Source organism: Heterodontus francisci, chromosome 16 (genome assembly GCF_036365525.1).
Source record: "Heterodontus francisci isolate sHetFra1 chromosome 16, sHetFra1.hap1, whole genome shotgun sequence".
NCBI lineage: Eukaryota > Metazoa > Chordata > Chondrichthyes > Heterodontiformes > Heterodontidae > Heterodontus > Heterodontus francisci.
This window is the reverse complement of record NC_090386.1, coordinates 64,162,280-64,185,748: the sequence shown is the minus strand read 5'-3', so window position 1 is coordinate 64,185,748 and position 23,469 is coordinate 64,162,280. Positions and strand designations below refer to the sequence as shown.

The following is a 23,469-nucleotide window of genomic DNA, read 5'->3' as shown; positions in this document are numbered from 1 at the left end:
CCTGTCAATCGGGGTGACGACTGTAAATTTGGATGTGGCAGCCGGCTGAGGCCTAGTCCCGATGTTAGCCGTGTTCACATCGAAGAGGAGGAGGAAGCTGTACTGTTGTACAGCCATGTCCCGATCTTTCATTGTTTTTTTTTTACAATTGGCTTCAATATTTAGGCTGGAGTTCGTTGCCTCGCTCGCTCAGACAGTCAGTACTACCATGAAGCCAGGTACCATAATTGTTCTGTCATGTTTGCACCAAAGCAGATTTGAAATGCATTAAAAACAAATCTGTTGGAAATCGAAATTATGACATTTTGGAAATGCATAGCAGTTCCACGAGCATTTGTAAATGGAAAAATGAGGCTCATATTTTTGCTTTGGGCTCTTTGTTAGAGCTGAAAATGCTAGCAACTGTAAAGAGAAATTGTTAATGTTGGAGACCAGTTCTGGTAAAATATTGATCCATTATTATTTTTTTTATACAGAATTTGAGTGACCTGTGTATTTTCCACCTTTTCCTGTTTTTAAATTTGGAAATGACATCCTAGAGTGAATCCTCTACAATCAAACAAAAACGTATGTGATCTGTTACCTACTATGATAGAACTTTAAAGCACAAAAGGAAACCATTTAACATTATGCCTGTGCTGGGACTAGCAGTTCAGCTGGAGCTGTCTACTGTAAATTTGACTCATTTTATCCTTTGATATCCTTTGTTTTTAGATACTTGTCTAATTCCATTTAGGTGAAGTAGACTTCTGTGTGTTACTCCCTTTGTCCAAATTTTAATTCTTTGACCAATCTTTTGGTTTCTTCTAAGCTTTTCCATCATGGAAATTGGGGAGCTGGGAGGAGGCTGTAGTGAGACCATGTTGTGGTGGAATGCGTTGAGCCTGGGGTGACAAAGGTGCGGATGAGGGTATCAGTGAAGCAGGAATTGGGTAAAGATGTTTGTGTAACTAAGTAGTGTTAATAATGGATAGGGTATGTGAGTTTGAAACTCAATTCAAGTGCAAACAATAAACAAGTTTCAAACTGTTGGGTTCAACCTGAACAAGCAGTGAGGGAGGGGGGGATAGAATCTAGGGTTGTGTCAAGTTTTTGACAGAAATGAGGAGGTTGATTTCAGTCTTGTCATTGTCTGGTTGGAAAAACTTAACTTGACAAACAAGCAGACATACAGCACAGTAATAATTATGCAGTTGAGAGTAGTGCTGCAAAGTGGACTGAGATGGTATATGTGGACTTCATCACTTGGATAATGTCTCCAGGGGCAACATGTAGATGAGGTATGGAGATGAAAGGATTGAACCTCTGGCATAGCTTAAGTTTTCAACCTGGAATCCCCAGATGTCACAGATTCTGTGAGAGACCCAGAGGAGGTTCTGTTAGTTATCAAATTTCTGTACTTTTCCATTATTATTGAAATATACCATATTATTTCTCATGCTATTACACATTTTCTGCAATAATGCCACTGTTTTCCTTTGGCTATCTGATATTGGGAGTGAGTCATAATTTTCAAAAGGGACTCTTTGTGAAATGGTGTCCTGATGTGAGCGCAGCAAGAGCTGTGCAAGATGAGGATGGTTTTGTCAGGTACACAGCAGCCAAACCTGTGGTCCTTAAAGGGACCACTGATACCTGCCACCATTTTAAATGAGAAGTTTCCTACTTGCCTGAATGTGGCACCAGGAAGACCAGGACACGCACACTCCCTCCTCCCCTGTCCCCTGTTTTCCCCACCCTCCGCCCTGCAGCCCACTGGTAGCATATGAATGAGGCTGGCAGATCAAATTGCTGTCGTCCTGACTTTGACTATTTTCGGTGCTGCAGTGCGCTCTGCCTCACCTTTGTACGATCCAATTTCCAGGTTCATGGGTGTAAATTGACTAGCTAAATGTGGATAAGATATTGTGGGATTGTCCAAGCAGCATTGATGTAGGAAAACTGTGGTGCCAGGAAAACGGTCTAGATAAAGTTTTATTAGTCATGTCAAAAAGCCATTTGCAGATCAGGGAGGCAGGAGGAAAACCTCCCATAATTGTAGTCACAAAGGATGTAATTAACGCCTTTTGTCAAAGGCCTTTTGAATGCTGTGGGCAGAACAGAAACCAGACTGAAGGGATTTTGAAGAGGAAATGGTGGGGGAGCAGTTACATTTTAGGTCCTTTATAGAGGAACAGGAGGGGTGAGGTGGGTGCAAGTTGAAGAAACCGAGATGGATTGGGGTGTATAGAAAGTGCTGATGTAGCGCAGGTTTTGTGTCCCTTTGTCAGTTAGATCCATGCAAGAGTGTATCACCCTCTGCAGCCATTTGTTTAGACTGCACCAGACAGAACTTTTTTGACATAAAAGCAAAATACTGCGGATGCTGGAAATCTGAAACAAAAACAAGAAATGCTGGAATCACTCAGCAGGTCTGGCAGCATCTGTGGAAAGAGAAGCAGAGTTAACGTTTCGGGTCGGAACTCCGAAGAAGGGTCACTGACCCGAAACGTTAACTCTGCTTCTCTTTCCACAGATGCTGCCAGACCTGCTGAGTGATTCCAGCATTTCTTGTTTTTGTTTCAGAACTTTTTTGACATTAAGCTGAGATTCAAATTCCACACCCTATCCATCTTTGGGTCTGACTATTTTATGTGCACAGCATACCTCCACCACCACCTCAACCGTTCTGATGTTGAAATCCTTATTCATGCTTTTGTCACCTCTTAGGCTTAAATGTTCCAATACCTTTTTTCTGGCCTTCCACCCTTTAGCATCCACAAACTCTACAATTCAGCTGCTTGTATCTAGTCCTGCTCTTCCATAACTCTCAGTTTATGGAATGGCAGAAAAACAATACAGTTCATGTTGGTGTGGTATGAAGCAGAGAGGTACGTGGAGGCAAGTGGATCCACTTTAATCAGAAACGCCAGATACAACTGCTGGAATCATCAACTTTCACAGAAACTGCTTAAAAGGGCTATTGTGGCGGGATGGATAAAATAACATTACTGCTTGAACAAGGCACCAAAGGAAGCTGGATATCCTGAAATTGACTCGGAGTGTTGATTTAAGAGAAATCAGTTATCAAAAAGCTTTAGAATGTTACTGCTCTGTTAAGTTGAAGTTGTCAAAGGTATTGCATTAAGAATTGATTGTAAACGATCAAATTCATCACACTGCTATTAGTTATGTTTAATAATTCATCAAGCATAGTTATTAACTAACCATACAGTTAATTTTGATGTTTATCAGTAATGTAGATTTATTGGATTGGTAATGGCAGTCAGTGATGGCATTGTATCAACTGACCAAAGAATCAATTAATTCTTAATTATTTCTTAATCTCTGGTAAAAAGTGTTAAAAGTTCAAGTACACTTAATTATTACTTGAAAGCTGTTTAATAGTTCACATTCTATTCAGTTGAAATATCTAAGCAGAGAGCTGGGAGATTGAGACCAGAAAAGATACTGTGACAGCAGAAATTTAGGTCTTTTCATTTCTATTGATTGATTTGTTGAAAGTACATTATTAAAAATCAATAGATAAAGTAAATTCAAATACAGGCCAAAGGTGATTTCGAAAGATCATTATTGGTCTGCAACTTGCTGGAGCAGTACATCACCGTAAATTGAATTTTTTTCCCTCACAATTGTTGCAACACAAATTGATGATGGTGTGGTGAGGTCGATGAGACATCTGGGACCTTGCGAACATTGGGTCCAATGGTCTACCCTTCAACCAATAAATTTTTATATTTGTCTTCACAGTAGAGGGCGCAAAAAAACATATACTTAATGAATGCCTTAAACTAATGAGTAAGGCAAATAACAGTCTGTGGTGAAGCCTGGGTCCTCGCTGTTTTGCACAGGAGGAATTTTTGAATGGGTAAAGGTTGCTGTGCTGCTGACCTACCTACGTTGTGGGAATCCACAGAGTGGGAATCTGCACGGCCCTGCTCCCAATTCGATAAACTAATACTAAAGCAAAATGCTGCAGATGGTCGAAATCTGAAGCAAAAACAGAAAATGTTGGAAATACTCAGCAGGTTAGGCAGCATCTGTGGAGAGAAAAATTTACTGTTTCAGGTCTGTGTGACCATTCATCAAACTGATATAACAAAAACAGATTATTTGGTTATTATCTCATTGCTGATGTGGGAACTTGCTGTGTGCAATTGCTGCCACATTTCCTACATTCGAGAGTGACTTCACTTCAAAAGTACTTCATTGACTGTCAAGTGCTTTGAATTATAGAATCATGGAAAGTTTGCAGCACAGAAAGAGGCCATTTAGCCCATTGTGTCTGCGCTGGCTGAAAAATGAGCCATCCAGCCTAATCCCGCTTTCCAGCATTTGGTCTGTAGCCCTGCAGGTTATAGCAATTGAGGTGCATATCCAGACACTTTTTTTTTAAATGAGTTGAGGGTTTCTGCCTCTACTACCCTTGCAGGCATTGAATTCAGACCCCTACCACCCTCTGGGTGGGAAAAAAAGCTTTTCCTCATCTACCCTCTAATCTTTCTACCAATCCCTTTAAATCTTTGCCCCCTAGTCACTGACTTCTCTGCTAAGGTAAATAGGCCCTTCCCATCCATTCTATCCAGGCCCTTCACAATTTTCTACATTTCAATCAAATCTTCCCTCAGCCTTCTCTGTTCCAAGGAGAACAACCCCAGCCTATTCAATCTTTACTGATAGCTGCATTTTTCCAGTCTTGGCAACATCCTCATAAATATCCTCTGTACCGTTTCTAGTGCAATTACATCTTTTCTGTAATGCAGTGACCAGAACTGCTCATACTACTCAAGTTGTGGCCTAACTGATGATTTATACAGTTCCAGCATAACCTCTCTGCTCTTATAGTCTATACCTTGGCTAATAAAGGCAAGGAATTCCAGATGCCTTCTTAACCACCTTATCGACCTGTCCTGCAACCTTCAGGGATCTGTGGACATTCACTCCAAGTCCCTCACTTCTTCCTCAACACCTCTCAGTATTCTCTCATTAATTGTGTATTCCTTTGCCTTGTTTGATCTCCCCAAATGCATCACCTCACACTTCTGCGTTGAATTCCATTTGCCACTTTTCTGCCCACCTGACCAGTCCATTGATATCTTCCTGCAGTCTACAGTTTCCTCCTCGCTTTTGGCCACATGGCCAATTTTTGTGTCATCTGCAAACTTCTTGATCATGCCCTCTACATTTATGTCCAAATCATTAATATGTACCACAAAAAGTAGGGGACCTAGTACTGAGCCCCGTGGAACGCCCCTGCAAACAACCTTCCAGTCGCAAAAACACTCATCAGCAATCACCCTTTGCTTCCTGCCACTGAGGCAATTTTGTATCCAGCTTGCTACATTTCCCTGGATTCCATGGGATTTTATTCTTTTAACCAGTATGCCATGTGTGACCTTGTTAGAAGTCTTGACCACATCAACTGCGCCACCCTCCATCCTCCTTGTTACTTTCTCAAAAAATTCAATCAAGTTAGTCAGACGCTATCTCCCCTTAACAAATCCATGCTGGCTATCCTTGATTAATCCGTGCCTTTCTAAGTGACAGTTTATCCTGTCTCAGAATTGATTCCAATAATTCCACTACTGAGGTTAAGCTGACTGGCCTGTAATTATTCGGTCTATCCCTCGCCGCCTTTTTAAACAAAGGTACAATGTTAGCAGACCTCCAATCCTCCAGTACCACAGCTGTCATAGTCATTGAGATACAGCACTGAAACGGGCCCTTCGGCCCACTGAGTCTGTGCCGACCTGTATCCAGTGAGGACTGGAAAATGATGGTCAGAGCATCTGTTATTTTGTATTTCCTCCCTGGCTTCTTTTAACAGCCTGAGGTACATTTCATCCAGCCCCGGTGATTTATCCACTTCCAAGGATGCTAATCCCATTAATACTTCCTCTCTCTCTCTTTATCACACCCAATACTTCACACTGCTCCTTAACTACAATATCTGCATCGTCTCCCCTTTTTCTGAAGACAGACACAAAGTATTCATTAAAAACCAGACCAGCAACTTCCACCATACACATAGGTTACCTTTCTGGTCTTTTATGGGCCCTACGCTTTCCTTAGTTACCCTCTTACTCTTAATGTATTGATAAAATATCTTTGGGTTCACCTTGATTTGGTTTGCCAATATTCTTTCATGCTCTCGCTTTGCTTTTCTAATTTCCTTTTTGATTTCATCCCTCCACATTCTGTACTCCTCTCGGATTTCTATACTATTGAGTTCTTGGTGTCGGACATAAGCTTTCCTGTTCTGCCTTATCTTACCCTGTAGGCTTCTTGACATCCATGGGGCTCTAGATTTGGCTGTATCGCCCTTCCTGTTTTTGGGAACATGTGTACTGTGAATCCTTTGAATCTCCCCTTTGCCTTCCACTGATTTACCTTCCAATAGCTGTTTCCAGTCCACTTTCGTGAAATCACTCCTCAGCTTAGTAAAATTGGCCTTACCCCAATTCCTGTTCTATCTTTGACTGACTTTTTCCATAATTACGTTAAAACTAACTGAATTATGATTACTACTATCAAAATGCTCTCCCACTGCCACGCTTTCCACCTGACCAGCTTCATTTCCTAAAACTAAGTCTAAAACTGCATCCTCTCTTGTTGGACTTGCTACACACTGGCCAAAACAGTTCTCCTGAATGCACCTCAAGAATTCTGCTCCCTCAATTCCTTTCACACTAAAACTATCCCAGTTAATTTTGGGGTAGTTAAAATCCCAATATTTGGGATATACTGTGGTCATGAAAGGTGCTATGTAAATCCAAGTCTTGTCTTTTTATCAGAAATAGTGTGGAACAAGTGCTCAATGAGACTGAGGAACTTGAAGTAATATTAGTAAAGAAAAAGTACAGGAAAAATTGTGACTAAATGCTGATAAATTCACTGGACCTGATGGCCTACATCCTAGGGTTTTAATGCAGAGATAATGTAGTAGTTTTGATTATTCCAGAATTCCCTAGGTTCTAGAACAGTCCCCATAGATCGGAGTCAAATGAATGTCGCCCTGCAATTCAAGGGAGAGAGAAAAGAGAACTAAAGGCCAATTACCCTGGCATCAATAGGAAAAATGCTAACATCTACTATTTGTGCTATAACAGGGCATGTAAAAAATTATATAATTAGGCAGTTAATATGGTTTCATGAAAGGGAAATCTATTCGAACTTTTTGAATATTGAACTAGGAAGATAGAAAAGGGGGAACCAGTCGATGGACTATATTTGGATTTTCAGAACGCATTGAATAAGTTACCACACAAGGTTGTTGCACATGATTGGGGGTAACAGTAACATGGATTGAGGATTGGTTAATGGACAGAAAGTAGGAATAAACTGGTCATTTTGGGATTGGCAAGTTGTTAGTTTTTATTCATTCACCGGAAGTGGGCAATGCTACCCATCCCTAACTGTCCTTGAGAAAGTGGTGGTAAACTTGCTTCTTGAATACAACTGAATAGCTTTCTAGGCCTTTTCACAGAGCAGTTAAGAGTCAACCATGTAGCTGTGGGTCTGGAGTCACGTCTTGGCCAGACTGGGTGAGGACGACCGATTTCCTTCCCTAAAGGATATTAGTGAACTTGACAATCTGATAGTTTCATGGCCACTATTACTGATGCTAGTTTTTAATCCAATTTTTTCTTAATTAATTGAATTTAAATTCCCAACTGCTGTGGTGGGATTTGAACTCATATCTGTGGACTATTAGTCAGGCCTGTTGATTACTAGTCAATTTAAGATAACCACTATGCTACTGTACCCCATGAGATTCTGCAAGGATCAGTGTTTGGGCTTCAGCCATTTACAATCTATACCAAAGACTTGGAAGAGGAAACCGAGTGCAATATAGCTGAGTTTGTTGATGTTACAAAGCTAGGTGGAAAGTAAGCTGTGAGGAGGAGGCAAAAGACTGAAAAAAAAAGACACGCTAAGTGAGTGGCAGTATAATGGGGGAAAGTGTGAAATTATACACTTTGGTCTGAAGAATAGAAATGCTGAATATTTTTTAAAAGGTGGGACATTAAAAAATGTTGGCATTGAGAAGGATTTGGGTGTCATTGTACATGAATCACAGAAAGTTAACATAATTAGGAAGATAAATGGTACATTAGCCTCTATTGCAAGGTCCAATTTTTGGCTGCCTGCAACGAATTTGGCCTAACCGTCAGCCTCAAGAAAACAAACATCATGGGACAGGACGTCAGAAATGCTCCATCCATCAATATTGACGACCATGCTCTGGAAGTGGTTCAAGAGTTCGCCTACCTAGTAGGCTCAACTATCACCAGTAACCTGTCTCTCGATGCAGAAATCAACAAGCGCATGGGAAAGGCTTCCACTGCTATGTCCAGACTAGCCAAGAGGGTGTGGGAAAATGGTGCACTGACACGGAACACAAAAGTCCGAGTGTATCAAGCCTGTGTCCTCAGTGCCTTGCTCTACGGCAACGAGGCCTGGACAACGTATGTCAGCCAAGAGCGATGTCTCAATTCATTCCATCTTCGCTGCCTCCAGAGAATCCTTGGTATCAGGTGGCAGGACCGTATCTCCAACGTAGAAGTCCTCGAGGCGGCCAACATCCCCAGCATATACACCCTACTGAGCCAGCGGCGCTTGAGATGGCTTGGCCATGTGAGCCGCATGGAAGATGGCAGGACCCCCAAGGACACATTGTACAGCAAACCCGTCACTGGTATCAGACCCACCGGCCGTCCATGTCTCCGCTTTGAAGACGTCTGCAAACGCGACATGAAGTCCTGTGACATTGACCACAAGTCGTGGGAGTCAGTTGCCAGTGATCGCCAGAACTGGCGGACAGCCATAAAGGCGGGGCTAAAGTATGGCGAGTTGAAGAGACTTAGCAGTTGGCAGGAAAAAAGACAGAAGCGCAAGGGGAGAGCCAACTGTGTAACAGCCCCGACAACCAATTTTATCTGCTGCACATGTGGAAGAGCCTGTCACTCTAGAATTGGCCTTTTATAGCCACCCCAGGCGCTGCTTCACAAACCATTGACCACCTCCAGGCGCTTACCCGTTGTCTCTCGAGACAAGGAGGCCAAAGAAGAAGCCTCTATTGCAAGGTCCTTTTTTATTAGAATATGAGTGAGGAAGTCTCGCTGCAATTATATAAGGTGAGACCAACCTGGTGCACTCTGCATCATTTTGGTCTGCTTGCCTAAGGAAGGATGTAGCCGCCTTAGAGAGAGTGCAACAAAGATTCTCTAGATTGATTCCTGTGATGAGTGTTGTTAATATGAGGAGCGATTTGAGTATAAAATTCTTAGGGGGTTGACAGGGTAAATGCTGAGAGGCTGTTCCCCTGGCTGGAATCTAGAACTAGGGATCATAATCTTGGGATAATATGTTGGCCATTTAGGACTGAGATGAGAAATTTGGAATTCTCTACTCCAGAGGACTGTGGATGCTCAGTCATTACATTTCTTCAAGAATGAGATCAATAGCTTTTCAGTTGCGAAGGGAATCAAAGGTTATGAGGATAGGGCAGGAAAGTGGAGTTGAGGCTGAAAATCACCTATGATATTGAATGGCAGAGCATGCTTGAGGGGCTGTATGGTCTACTCCTGCTCCTATTTCTTATGTTCTGAAATTGAAGGATAGTGAAAGAAACCATTTGAATGATGGAGGAAATAGGGTGAATTAGAGTCAAGTTAGACACAGACAGAGAAATAAAGATTGAATAAAAAGAGAAAGGAAAAGGAAGAAAAACATAAAAAAATGTAAAAAGTGCCTTGGAACAATTTACGACTTGTGGGAGTGAGACTCCACAGTTTCAGGTGTTCCCTTTCTGGGCCTCCGAGGTTGAATGGCGTTGCTTGAACATAAATCTCATAAAACAGTCGTTAGATCATGAAATAGCAGCCCCTGATGTCTGTAGAGAGATTAATTTGTATTCACGGCACCACTTCAGCAATTTCTTGATACTGATGGGGAGGTTGACTGAGTGCAGTTTGTGCAAGGCTAACAGTAGAGCAGCGCAAATTGTCCACCATGTCTTGCCATAAATTGCTGAATTTTTTTTTTACACATTAGCACTGGAGAGCACCATGAACTCGCCGTTCTTTCCCAGCAACCTCTGGGCCATTATTTGACTATGTTAATCCAGTAATTGAGGTATGTATGTTTTCACCCACCCCAATTAAGAGAGCTGTTGCTAGGACGCTGTGTATGATGCAATCTCTGCTTAAGGAAAGCGATGTCACTTTATTAGGCAACAGTGTCTTACAATTAATAAACCTGATAAAAAAATCTTGTATTGAAAACTTGCCTAGATGTATTTTTTTTTTCCTCCTGAATTTGTTGACTCTTTACTGGGGTATCGTGTCACAGTTGTTGGTAATTTCCTTCATATCTTGTCTAAGTGGCCATTATTTATGTCTAAACCTTGATGACGAATGTTGGAAGGGAAATTAACCATGGGGAGGATGTGTGTATCATGGCTAAACCTGAGTTTCCCTTTTAACCTAGGTCTACTGAGTTGAGTTGTAGTGACCCAGCTGCTACCTTGGGTGAGATTCTCAAACTCAGCATAGATATCTGGTCCATGTGGCTCAAATATTTCAGGCACCTTCCTGACTCTGTTAGCTCAGCAGGGAGAATTTGATGCTCTTTCTTCCCCCCCCCCCCCCCCCCCCCCCCCCCCCCACCCCACAGCAGGTTTGGAGGTGGGGAGAGCATAAAACACCCCACAGCAGGTTTGGAGGTGGGGAGAGCATAAAATCAGGTGGGGTGGTGATGGGATCATGCCACCTTCCTGCCTCTGCCAAAATTAAGTCCAGGGTGGGAAATTCAGTGAATAGTCTCCCCGCCCTGCCACCAATTGAAGCCCTTAACTGGGCAATTAAGGGCCTCATCCTGCCCCAGCTGCAATTGGCCATGTGGCGAGCAGCCCTATCAACGCACGAGAAGCACAGCATGAAAAACCATGTGGGCTGCTTCCTGGCTGCAGGACTGGGGAAGGGGGTGCCTGCTGAAAACCACCCCGTGCCCTTGCTAACGGCCCCCCTCCCCCGCAAAACCACTCACACCCTGACTTACCTTTGGCCTGGGTCTAGCGACGCTCCTGGCCTTGGATAGGTGCTGCACCAGCAGTAGCCACTGCCTCCAGCAGCTCTCGGAGGGCGGGACTTGCATTGCCGCTGTCTACTTAAGTGCCTATTTGGCACTAGATTCGGTAGAAGAGGTGACACAGGGTTCTCAGCATCACTTTTTCCAGATGTCGAAACCCCCGTCGCCAGCATAAAATTCTGGCCAGTGTGAATTTACATAACCTTTAGGGGAAGAGTATTTTGCTGTGATTCATTTTGGCTAGGGAAAATTTGCTAAATTAGCTCATCTCTGCACTTTGAAGCATGCTGATTATGCTCCTCAAACATGGCAAAATAAAATGTAAGCACGTTAATCACCACAATCCGATGCCAAAAATATACTTAAAACCCCTGCCTTACATTTACAGCAGGTACTGTCTGCACAGTAGAGCACAACACTAAAGGGCAGAAACGGTGAGACTGCATCAACAGCGTCATAGTGTTTCTGCTTTTAATACAAACTTAAAGAAAAGATACAAAATGGGATTCCCCTTGTGTTTTAGAGGTGCAGTATAATTTTTCCTGTGATATACTAAACTGTAATTCCTTTACAGCTCCGTTTCAAAAGTCTAAAAGGAATTTAAAATTTGCTTTTACGCTGTACTTTGTAAATCTCTGGGACATCCTGAGATTTTGATAATCATTGAGTTACTGTTTGAAATGCAGTCACTGATATTACATGAAAACTTGGCAGCTAATTTGTGCACAGCAAGGTCCCAAAACAGTGATGACATGAATGACCAGTTAATTTTTTTTTTGTGAACAAGGTTGGTTTGGAAAGCAGGAGAACTTTCTCTTCCAATAGTACCACCTGACAGGTAGATTATTTAATGTCTCACCTGGCATCTCTGACAATGTAGGACTCTCTCAGTACTGCATTGAAGTCTCTGACTACATTATGTGCTCAAATCATGGAGATGGGCTTGATTTCATAACCTGTGGTGAGTGTTACCAACTAAGCTAAGTTTTATTCAGCCAAAAATAAAGAGAAAATGGTGGAAATACTCAGCAGATTAATCAGTATTTGTGAAGAAAAAATATAGATTATAACCAATCTCTTCTGACAGATGCTGACTGTCTTTTCTATGTATTTCCAGCATTTTCTGTATTTAATTTACATTTTTTACATTGTTGCTTTGTATTTTCACACAGCCAAGCTGTACTAGGCCACATAATCGTTTGGGACACAGGTTGGCATAGGTAATTTCAATGGGTGGAATTTTATGCTCTTCCCCCGCGGTGGGCGTGGAGGGGAGAGCAGAAATTTGTGGTCCCTGCCACCATCATGCCTCTGCTGAAATTTAGTCCGGGCAGAAGGCTTGTGAACGACCTTTCCGCCCCTCCACTTAAGGCCCTTAACTGGGTAGTTAATCCCCAAATAAGGGCCTCTTCCCGCTGCTGCATGGGAAGCAAGGCCCGAAAAACCTTGTGGGCTGCTTCCTGACTCCGGTGGGATTGGGGAGTGGGGGGTGTCCTTCGTTCAAAGACACAGTGTCTGAACGAGGGACCCCGAATTGGGAAGAAGGAGGTGGTGGCGCTGAGGGCCAATCCCTGCTCTTTCTGCTGACTCCACTCTTTTTTTTTTTTTTTCCCTGCCCCCAACCCCATGAGACCCCTCCTGCCCTGACCTAAGCCTGGTTCCAGCGCTGCTCCTCTGTGTCTGGTTGCTGCAGCAGCAACCACCTCCTCTGGCCAGCAGCTCTGCAAGGCCAGGACTTCAGGCGACGTGGTCCTAAATCCTACGGAAAGTCCGCCGCTGTTCGGTTAAGTGCCTGATTGGCACTAAATTCGGCGGGTCTTCTGTAGAAAAGGCAACGTGGTGATCTTGGCATCGGTTTCCCCTGACATTGAGACTCCCGCCACCTGCATAAAATTCCACCCAAATGAAAATTTATTTGATTTGTCATAGAAAATTGTTGAGCGTAACGTTCAACTGCAGAATTCAATGTTGTTCAAAGCAAAAGTTAAGGATGGAGGGGAAGGGGAGAAAAGTCTCACTTAAAAAAAAAACTTGTTACCAATCTTTCTCCTGTGTCCTCTGCAGCCTTTTGGTTTGAATATTGGTATTACTAACTGCACTATAGTTATATCCCCAATTTCTTTATAACAGGAGTTGCTTGTAATGTGGGTCTGGTAGGAGAGGAAGTAGATTGATGTCAGGGTCATCAGAGTGCAGTGCTGCCAGGGTTTTGAGCCTGTCATTTTGACCTGTTGTTCATTCTTTGGAATGTTCACTCTAGAATTGGCCTTTATAGCCACTCCAGGCGCTGCTTCACAAACCACTGACCACTTCCAGGCGCGTATCCATTGTCTCTCGAGATAAGGAGGCCAAAGAAGACATTCTTTGGACTGGTGGACCTATTATTTTATGTTTTAATTTCATATCTATTTGCAGCTTTTCCTTTCCCCTTTTGTTCATGTTCCTCAGTCATTTTACCATCATTTTTGTTTGTGTGGACCTCTCGCGATGAAAAATCATGGCTTTACTATGTACACTTCCTTTTTTATCTGTTTTTCATAGCTCCATCGTCTCATTGACCTTAAAACTGCTTGATAGAAAGATCATTCAATCCATTAAGGCTGTCACTGTCATTGATGTTGATTCTTTATCTTCTCCTCACCACTGCCCTCTCCACCCTTGGTTTACCCTTTCTCTCTTTTCCAACTTTACTAAAATACTTGTCTTTTAGGCTTCAATTCTGATGGAGTACATTCCTGATGCATCAAAACCTGCCTCTTTACAGATACTGACTGACCAGTTATATTTACCCAGCATTTATGTTTTTATTGGATTGCCAATATTTACAGTTTTTTTTTTTTACAACAATTTTATTGATTCTATCATAGAATGCTTAACACAAGAGGAGGCCATTCGGCCCATCGTGTCTATGCTGGCTCTCTACAAGAGCAACTCAGCTACCTTTTTCCTATTGTGAATTCTTGCTTGGTTGTGAATATACTTGTTTTATTGATATGAAGAATGGAAGTGGGGACACTGACCCTCACCATTTTAGGCAGTGTAATATACCTTCCACATTTTACCTTTTCTGTTAGATTTGAACAGTAACTACCTAACTGTGATGTACTGTGTTGTAATTTTTTTCTTTGTTTGCTTCCAGACACCATGGCAAGTCCAAGGACAAGGCGGGTTCTCAAAGAAGTGAGGACTCAAGATGAAAACAATGTATGTAACTATAATATGTTAACATAACCAAATGCATACCTGCTGTTAAATACAGTTTGAATTCATCAAAACATGAATGTTTCACAAGACTTTAGAGAATTAAGCGTTTTATCTTGCATTTTTATGCATCAAAACAACTGGGGCTTAGTGGAAAGGAATGATTAAAAATTGTGATATTTCAAAACCAATAACTTTATAATTTATTTTTTGATTGACTTTGGACACTGCATAGTTTTGCAATCTCGAATATTTTCTATTGAATAACTTTTATGCAAATTAATAAAATTTTACTGCATGAACTTGTTTTGTTGGAGTCGGGTGTCCACTTCGGGACATTATTTCCAATTTGCAATATTTTGCTACAGTATGACAAAAAATGTAAACCTGAAAGCTTAAAGGTGCAATTAATACATTAAAATGCTTTTATAGAGGTGAGTCAGTTTACTATAATTTATTTAAGATAACCATTTGCAAATGTCAGTGAATTAGTTGCATTCATCTGCAGTGCATTAAATGTGTTATTTCCTTAATTAGTTTTCTCTCCACCTCCCTATTCTAATGCAAGATCGGCTTTATTGTTTAAGTTCAGGGTCATTCTTCAGATAACTGAATTGCATAGGAGTTTTATCAGTTTCACCAATCAGAATCACCAATGGTACAGCACAGAAGGAGCCCAAAAGGTCACCGACCTGAAACGTTAACTCTGCTTCTCTCTCCACAGATGCTGCCATACCTGCTGAGTATTTCCAGCACTTTTTCCTTTTATTACAGAAGGAGCCCATTTAGCAAATTGAGTCTGCGTCAGCTCTTTCAAAGAGCAATCCATTTAGCCCCGTTCCCCTACACACTCTCTCCCCATATCAGCGCATTTTTTTTTCTACAAGTATTTATCCAATTCCCTTTTGGAAGCTACTATTGAATAATAAGAATAAGGAATTTTATAGGGCTTTGAGACCACACCTGGAGTACTGTGCACAGTTTTTAACCTCCATATTTAAGGAAGTATATGCTTGCATTGGAGGCGGCACAGTGAATGCTCACTAGATTGGTCCCTGGGATAAGAGGGTTGATCTAAGATGAGAGGCTGAGTAAATTGGGCCTATACTCGAGTTTAGAAGAATGAGAGGTGATCTAATTGAGACATACAGGATTTTGAAGGGGCTTAACAGGGTAGACATTAAGAGAATAAAAGCAAAATACTGCAGATGCTGGAAATCTGAAATAAAAACAAGAAATGTTGGAACCACTCAGCAGGTCTGGCAGCATCTGTGGAAAGAGAAGCCGAGTTAACGTGTCGGGTCAGTGACCCTTCTTCGGAACTCATTAAGAGTTTGCTTCCTCTGAGTGGGAATCTAGAATATGGGGGTAGAGTCTCTGGATAAGGGGTCTATCATTTAGGACTATAATGAGAAATTTCTTCACTCAGAGGGTTGTGAATCTTTGCAGTTCTCTACCTCAGAAGGTTGTGGATGCTGCATTGTTGAGTATATTTAAGGCTGAGAGGGACAGATTTCTGGTCACGCAGGGAATCGAAGGATATCGCGAGTGGGCAGGAAAGTAGTGTTGAGACAGAAGATCAGCCATAATTGTATTGAATGGCGAAGCAGGTTTGAAGGGCTGAATGGTTTACTACTCCTAGTTAAGTTCTTATGAATCTGTTTCCACCATGCTATCAGTAGTGCATTGCAAATCCCAGCCACTTGTTGCATAAAGCAGTATTTCCTTATGTTGCCTTTTGTTCTTTTGCCAATCAATTTAAATCTGTGCCCTCTTGTTATTGACCCTTCAGTCATTGGAAACAGTTTCTCTTTATTTACTCTATCTAAACCCTTCATGATTTTAAATACCACTCTCAAATCTCCTCTTCTTCTCTGCTGTAAGGAGAGAAACTCCAGCTTCCACAGTCTATCCATATATAGATAGACTGTAATCCCTCATCCCTCTACCCATTCTAGTAAATCTCTTCTGTACTTTCCTGAAGTATGGGGACCAGAATTGAACACAGTACGCCAGCTGGGACTGAACAGTTATATAGATTTAGAATTATTTCCTGGCTTCCTATGCCTCTATTGTTAAAGCCCAGTTATTAGTTTATAATTTACACTGTTGGTTTATGGTGATTGAATATGTCAAACTTAATTTCTGTTAATGCAAGAGTATGGGATTTTTGTTCAATTTCTGTGAAAACCACAAATGAGTGACTTTGATTATTGTAAATGTCTTAAGAAACCAACATGACGTTCTTTGGAGTGTGACACTGTATTTCTACTTGTTATGTTTTGTACAATGTCTATTTTCTCTCTTCTAGATTTGCTTTGAATGTGGAGCTTTCAATCCACAGTGGGTTAGTGTGACCTACGGAATATGGATTTGTCTTGAGTGCTCCGGAAAGCACAGAGGTCTAGGAGTCCACCTCAGGTATAAACATGGGTTAAAACAGAAGGAAAGCTAACTGCAAAATGGAAGTTGGATATTGCCTCTTCAGTTGATTAGTGTGATGAATTGCTGAGCCTTACAGGCCATTGCAACCTTGTCAAGTTCCCCTGAATGGGGGTGGTTTTAAAAAAAAAAAAAAGGTCCTGGTTCTAGTGCCAATACCTGTCCAATTGTTTTTGGACTTGCACATAAAAAGTTGAAAATTCTGCTGCCATGTCAACACTCGTATGACAATGGCCACTGGAATGAGGCACCAGAATGTGACTGAACTGTACCCTAACAAGCATTTAATACATTCAAGGCAGGAAAGGACACTATTAGCAAATGGATACATATTAAGAAATGTTAATAATGTAAGGGTTCGATTTGATGAACCAGGTTTCTTTTGTATAAAATAGTTAGGGATGTTGCTGTTAGAGAATGGAGGGGTTCCAGTGCACTTCCATTAAGCATTCCAGCTCAATTTATATCATAGTCATAACCTTGTACTCTAGCTGAACCATGTGACTTGGCCCCAACTTTAGAAGTGCATCCCCTTCTTCAGTGTGACTTTTTTCCCCACTTGCTACACAGCCATCCTGTTATTCTCTGAGATTGCCAAATAGTCTGAATGGCATGTTTTGTCGTAGGTCCATGTTCACTAGGAATTGCGTTGGAATTGCCCAAACATTTCACATAGGACCTCCAAAGGAGAGAAAGATTTGCAACCCATCAGCTTGTTTTGAATTTGTACCTGGCTATCAGAAGTGAAAGGCCACTGTCTATCTTTGTCTAACTCCTTTCCACCGCACTGTCTTGCAGCAGTTTGTTAGGGGATTACCGCCATATGTTTTTGTAGGTTGATTTTGTTTCTTTATCCTCCTTGATGCTGATACCAATTGTAGCACTTTCTCTAACTGTGCTTTGCTGGCTTTTCTGGGGGTCACATTGTGCATTGCATTTATCCACTGAGTCAGTGAAGTACCGTACCATTGGAAGTTATATTTGGTAGAAATGAGAATTAATGTAGTAGGCCAATTGAACCCAATTTGCACAAGTTAATTCCATCATTGGTAAACAGACTTGTCATGCTGGGCCCCCACCTGCCAAAAATGAGGCATATTAATTTTGCCATATGAACATTAAATTGCAAATTGTTGCTGGGAAGAAAAGGCCTATTACTAGGGCTGCCAGACTTGGATGGAGGACATTTGCATACCAATAGGGACAAGAGAAGTTAATTCCCTTATCCAACTTAACCCACAATGGACTTTGAGCGCCAGACATTGAAGGTGAGGGAGCTTAAATTTCAGGATGACTGCTGGGATAGCCGAATCCACAAACCGATGTTGTCAGACCAGCTGGACACATAACCAGTCTGCTTGGCAAGCTGGTTTTTCTGAATTGTTTGAACTGAGAAAGACTGTTTGTTTCCTCCTGGACTGAGAAGATCTCTCCTGTCTGCTCCCATTTCTTTCTCACAAGCCTCTGAATCCACTGAAGACACATAATCCCCAAGAGAGAACAGTCTCCTACAGTGAACAAGGTTTAAGAAGAATACTGGGCCCCAATGAAAAGCAAGATCTACCTACAATCAAGGACTCTACAGTGAGCTCGAAGAACTGTAACAAAAACTCTTCAGCTATTGCCCCAAACTTTTCCACTTTATTTTTCTTTTTTCTGTCTCTATTTGCATGTGTGCATCACATATGCATGCTAGCGTGGGTGCATCGTGTATCCGTAGGCGTCAACCGAATTAGAGTTTAAGCTCGAGTTTAATAAATTTCAACCTTTCTTCTTTAAACCTAAGAAAACCTGTTTGTGCTGGTTTCTTTGCCTTATAATTGGAAAGCGGTGAACAAGGATGCTTCAAGGGGGAGCTAAAAGCAGGGTTTTAAAAATTAAACCCTGTTGCAGTAAGACCTGGTGAAGGCTGAGAGGGACTCCTTGACCCCTTTTCTCACTGGGTCATAACAGAAATTTGGGTGCTAGCGTCTGGAATTGACCCACAGACAAACGAGAGAAATTAGAAGTGGGAAGCCAAATTCTTCCCAATCAGAAAAGAGCAAGATTTCAGTACAGGTTTTCTTGTGGTGGTGTGTGCTTGACCACTAACATGTCTGTGATTGAAGCTAGTAGCTCCCCAAGCCAGGGTGAAGTAACTTGGGATAAATTAAAAGCACTGTCTATGGAGGAGGTGAGGAAAATGGCTGCGCAGTGTGGGATCACTGTACGTGGCAAGGCTAGGAAGTCTGAACTCCTAAGACTAGTGGCCAACCATTTTTCCCTTGAATCTGATGAAGCAGAAGCAGTGTCAGAAGTAGACCCCGACAGGGTATTGCTAGCAAAGATACAATTGGAACAGAGGAAACTTGAATTCGAGGAAAAAGAAAGAGAGACAGGAGAGGGAGAAAAGTGAGTGCCTTCCAGAAGGAACGTGAAGAGGAAGAGAGAGCGAGAATATTCCGGAAGGAATGTGGAGAGAGAGCTGATGCAGCTTGAGTTAACTAGGGGGTGACAGAGTAACCCTAGTGAAAGCATAGCCAATATGGAGGAGTGTAATTCAGGGCTGGGTACAGAATTGTTAAAACTAATTCCAAAATTCAGTGAGAAAGATGTTGAAACATTTTTTGTGTCCTTTGAGAAACTGGAAAGGCAGCTAAATTGGCCAGCTGAGACCTTGCCTCTTTTATTACAAAGCAAGCTAACCGGAAAAGCCCATGAGGTTTATTCCCTGTTGCCAGATGAGAATTCATCAAATTATGAACTGACAAAAAATGCTATCTTTGGGGCATATGGATTAGTACCTGAAGCCTATCGCCAAAAATTTAGAAACCTCAAGAAGCGAGCTATTCAAACTTATCTGGAGTTTGAAAGAAGTAAGCAGCTGGTGTTTGACCAGTGGCTGAGGGCTCTTAAATTACAGCTCAGCTATGAGAATCTCTGGGTACTAATTCTGTTGGAGGAATTGAAAAACTCTCTCCCACTCTCCACATGTAGAGGAGCAGCGGGTTCAGAGAGCCCGGCAAGCGACCGTTCTGACCGATGAGTTTGCTTTAATTTATAAGTCGGTTTCACAGGGGAGAACCTTTCCTAATCACCTCCATAAATCCGAAAAGGACAAAGGGTGGGAGGATGATAGGACTGCTTTGGCTTCTAGGAGAGGAAGAAAAGCCGGAGACACAGGGGGCCCTTCTCTAGCCAAAAAGGAAGGTGCTGTGAGCAGTATGAGAGACCCGAAGACCTCTGTGCTTCCATTGTAATAAAGCAGGGCATTTAAAAGCTGACTGCTGGAAACTAAAGAGAAAACCTGTAGGGTTAATCGGGGCACACCCACTCTGAAGACAAGGGCCTGATGCAAAACACAGAACAAGCTATGGCTTTAACTGCATTAGGAGTGAGACCCAGGAAGCTTGTGGCTGCAAGTGCAGGAAAATTTAATAGGATTCCTGAAGGTTATCGGGGTTTTGTGTTTGAAGGGAAAGTAACCCCATACCCCTCGAGTAGGGCAAGCAAGCTTATTGTAATTCTCAGGGACACGTGGTGGGGGGGGGGGACATTAGATTCCTTTTACTGGGAAAAGGCCTGACCTTTCCCCCAGAGAGTGCAGTGAACACCAGAATGGTGGTGGATGGCATTGGAGGGCAGTGTATGCCTGTATCTGTACACGAGGTGCACCTGGAGTGCGACCTAGTTTCGGGACTGGTGACCACAGGGATTGTCCCTAGTTTGCCCGTGGATGGGGTTAACCTGCTCCTAGATAATGATCTGGTGGGGGTGAAGGTGGTAGCCACCCCCACCCCCCCAGTAGTGAAAGACTGCAGGAGGTCAGAGAGACAGGGCAGTGGCAAGCGATGGACCCCTGCAGTTTCTCTGAATGTGTAGTGGATCAGGCTGTGATCAAACCAGCTCCCCCAGAGGAGACTGAATTAGCACTGCAGGCAGATGACCAAGTTTGTCTGTCTGTCTGAGACTTTCTTTGGAAAGTTAGGAAACCTAGGGAATGAATTAAATAACTCATCCCTAGCTGAGGATCAATGAGTTGACCCAGTGTTGCGAGAGTTGGCACAGGCTGCCCAGTCTGAAAGTGAAACAGAGGGAGTCCCTGATTGCTACTATTTAAAGAATGAGGTACTGATGAGGAAATGGAGTTCTCCTCACAGACCTGAGAGCAAGGAATGAACAGTTGTTCACCAGCTAATGGTGCCGCAGAGGCACCGGAGAGAAATATTAAGGACCCACGAGATTACAGTGGCTGTAGATGCTGGTATACGAAAGACAGAAGCCCGCATAAGACAGCAGTTTGACTGGCCAAAACTCCACAAAGATGTGGTGAAGTACTGCAGGAGTTGCCACGTGTCAGCTCGAGGGGAAACCCCAACCTACAGTGAAACCTGCACCCCTAAGACCGGTACCGGTGTTAGGAGGACCCTCCAGCAGAGGGCTGGTGAACTGTAAGGGACGCCCACTGAGAACAAAAGGAGAGTGGCAGGCAAAAGGTTAGAAAGGGAAGGGGAAAAAGTGACCAAGAGGGCAGGTTAAAGGAAGTCCGAGAGGAATTCCAGATGAAAACCCCTACTGTCTTAGAACCATAGAGAAATTATGGCATAGAAGGTGGCCATTCAGCCCATCAAGTCCGTTCCAGCTGAAAAAAAACTAGTCGCCCAATCTAATCCCACCTTCCAGCACCTGCTCCATAGCCTTGCTGGTTACAGTACTTCAGGTGCATGTCCAGGTATCTTTTAAAAGAATTGAGGGTTTCTGCCTCCACCACCATTCCTGGCAGTAAATTCCAGACACCCACCACCCTTTGGTTGGAAAAACGTTTGTCATGTCCCCTCTAATCCTTCCACCAATCACCTTAAATCTGTGCCCCTGGTAATTGACCTCTTCGCTAGGGGAAACAGGTCCTTCCTGTCTACTCTATCGAGGCCCCTCAGAATTTTGTACAGCTCAATTAAGTCACCCCTCAGCCTCTGCTGTTCTAAGGAAAACATCCCTAGCCTATCCAATCTTTCCTCATAGCTGCAACTTTCGAGCCCTGGCAACATTCTTGTAAATCTCTGTACTCTCTGCAGAGTAATTATGTCCTTTCTGTAATGCGGTGATCAGAACTGTACGCAATACTCCAATTGTGGCCTAACCAGCATTTTATACAGTTCCAGCATTACATCCTGCTTTGAATTGTATAGCTCGGCCAATAAAGGAAAGCATTTCATATGCTGCCTTCACCACTCTATCCACCTGTCCTGCCACCTTCAGGGACCTGTGGACATGCACTCCAAGGTCTCTCACTTCTTTTACCCCCCTCAATATCCTGTTGTGTATTCCCTCGATTTATTTGCCCTCCCCAAATGTATTACCTCACACTTTTTTTTCTGGATTGAATTCCATTTGCCACTTTTCCGTCCACTCAACCAAACCATTGATATAATTCTGGAGTCTATAGCTAACCTCTTCACTATCAACTACATAGCCAATTTTTGTGTCATCAGCAAATTTCCCAATCATGCCTCCATATTTGAGTCCAATTTATTAATATATACCACAAACAGCAAGGGACACAACACTGAGCCCTGTGAACGCCACTGGAAACAGCTTTCCATTCACAAAAACATCCGTCGACTACTACCCTTTGTTTCCTGTCCCTGAGCCAGTTCTGGATTCAACCTACCACATTCCCCTGTATCCCATGGGCTTTCATTTTACTGACCAGTCTATCATGTGAGACCTTGTCAAATGCCTTATTAATGTCCATGCAGACCACAAGCACTGCACTACCCTCATCAATCCTTCCTGTTACTTCCTCAAAAAACTCAACTAAGTTAGTAACACATGACCTTCCCTTAACTAATCCATGCCTTTTCTATAATAAAAGCAAAATACTGCGGATGCTGGAAATCTGAAACAAAAACAAGAAATGCCGGATTCACTCAGCAGGTCTGGCAGCATCTGTGGAAAGAGAAGCAGAGTTAACGTTTCGGGTCAGTGACCCTTCTTCGGAACTGACAAATATTAGAAAAGTCACAGATTATAAACAAGTGAGGTGGGGGTGGGGCAAGAGATAACAAAGGAGAAGGTGCAGATTGGACCAGGCCACATAGCTGACCAAAAGGTCACGGAGCAAAGGCAAACAATATGTTAATGGTGTGTTGAAAGACAAAGCATTAGTACAGATTAGGTGTGAATATACTGAATATTGAACATCAGCAAGTGCAAACCTGAAGAAGAACAACCTGAAACAAACAGTGGGTAAGCAAACTGAACAAACTAAGATGAAATGAAATAAATGCAAAAAAAGATTGTAAAAAATGTAAAAAGGAATGCAAAAAAAAGGAAGAAAAAATAACTAAAAATGACTAAAAATGAAAGTAAAGTGGGGGGCTGTCATGCTCTGAAATTATTGAACTCAATGTTCAGTCCGGCAGGCTGTAGTGTGCCTAATCGGTAGATGAGATGCTGTTCCTCGAGCTTGCGTTGATGTTCACTGGAACACTGCAGCAATCCCAGGACAGAGATGTGAGCATGAGAGCAGGGGGGAGTGTTGAAATGGCAAGCAACCGGAAGCTCAGGGTCCTGCTTGCGGACTGAGCGGAGATGTTCCACAAAGCGGTCACCCAGTCTGCGCTTGGTCTCCCCAATGTAGAGGAGACCACATTGTGAGCAGCGAATACAGTATACTACATTGAAAGAAGTACAAGTAAATCGCTGCTTCACCTGAAAGGAGTGTTTGGGGCCTGGGATAGTGAGGAGAGAGGA

General features: G+C 42.6%; 1 protein-coding gene and 1 non-coding gene across 3 annotated transcripts in view; both read left to right on the top strand.

Annotated features, from left to right (window-relative positions):
* Positions 1 to 23,469, top strand: part of arfgap1 (ADP-ribosylation factor GTPase activating protein 1) — a 55,907-nt gene that overhangs the window by 322 nt on the left and 32,116 nt on the right. The window contains exons 1-4 of one of the 2 annotated variants that reach the window (XM_068048277.1): positions 46 to 218; positions 477 to 567; positions 14,231 to 14,295; positions 16,604 to 16,713. In XM_068048277.1, the coding sequence (XP_067904378.1) occupies positions 14,236 to 14,295; positions 16,604 to 16,713 (170 nt within the window). In that variant the 5' untranslated portion in view covers positions 46 to 218; positions 477 to 567; positions 14,231 to 14,235. Of the gene's footprint in view, positions 1 to 45; positions 219 to 476; positions 568 to 14,230; positions 14,296 to 16,603; positions 16,714 to 23,469 lie in introns of those variants that run through there. The other variant, XM_068048276.1, reaches the window with a different exon arrangement.
* On the top strand, positions 3,782 to 3,932 carry LOC137378553 (U12 minor spliceosomal RNA). Its single transcript, XR_010976626.1, has one exon. It is a non-coding gene; the product is annotated as a U12 minor spliceosomal RNA (small nuclear RNA).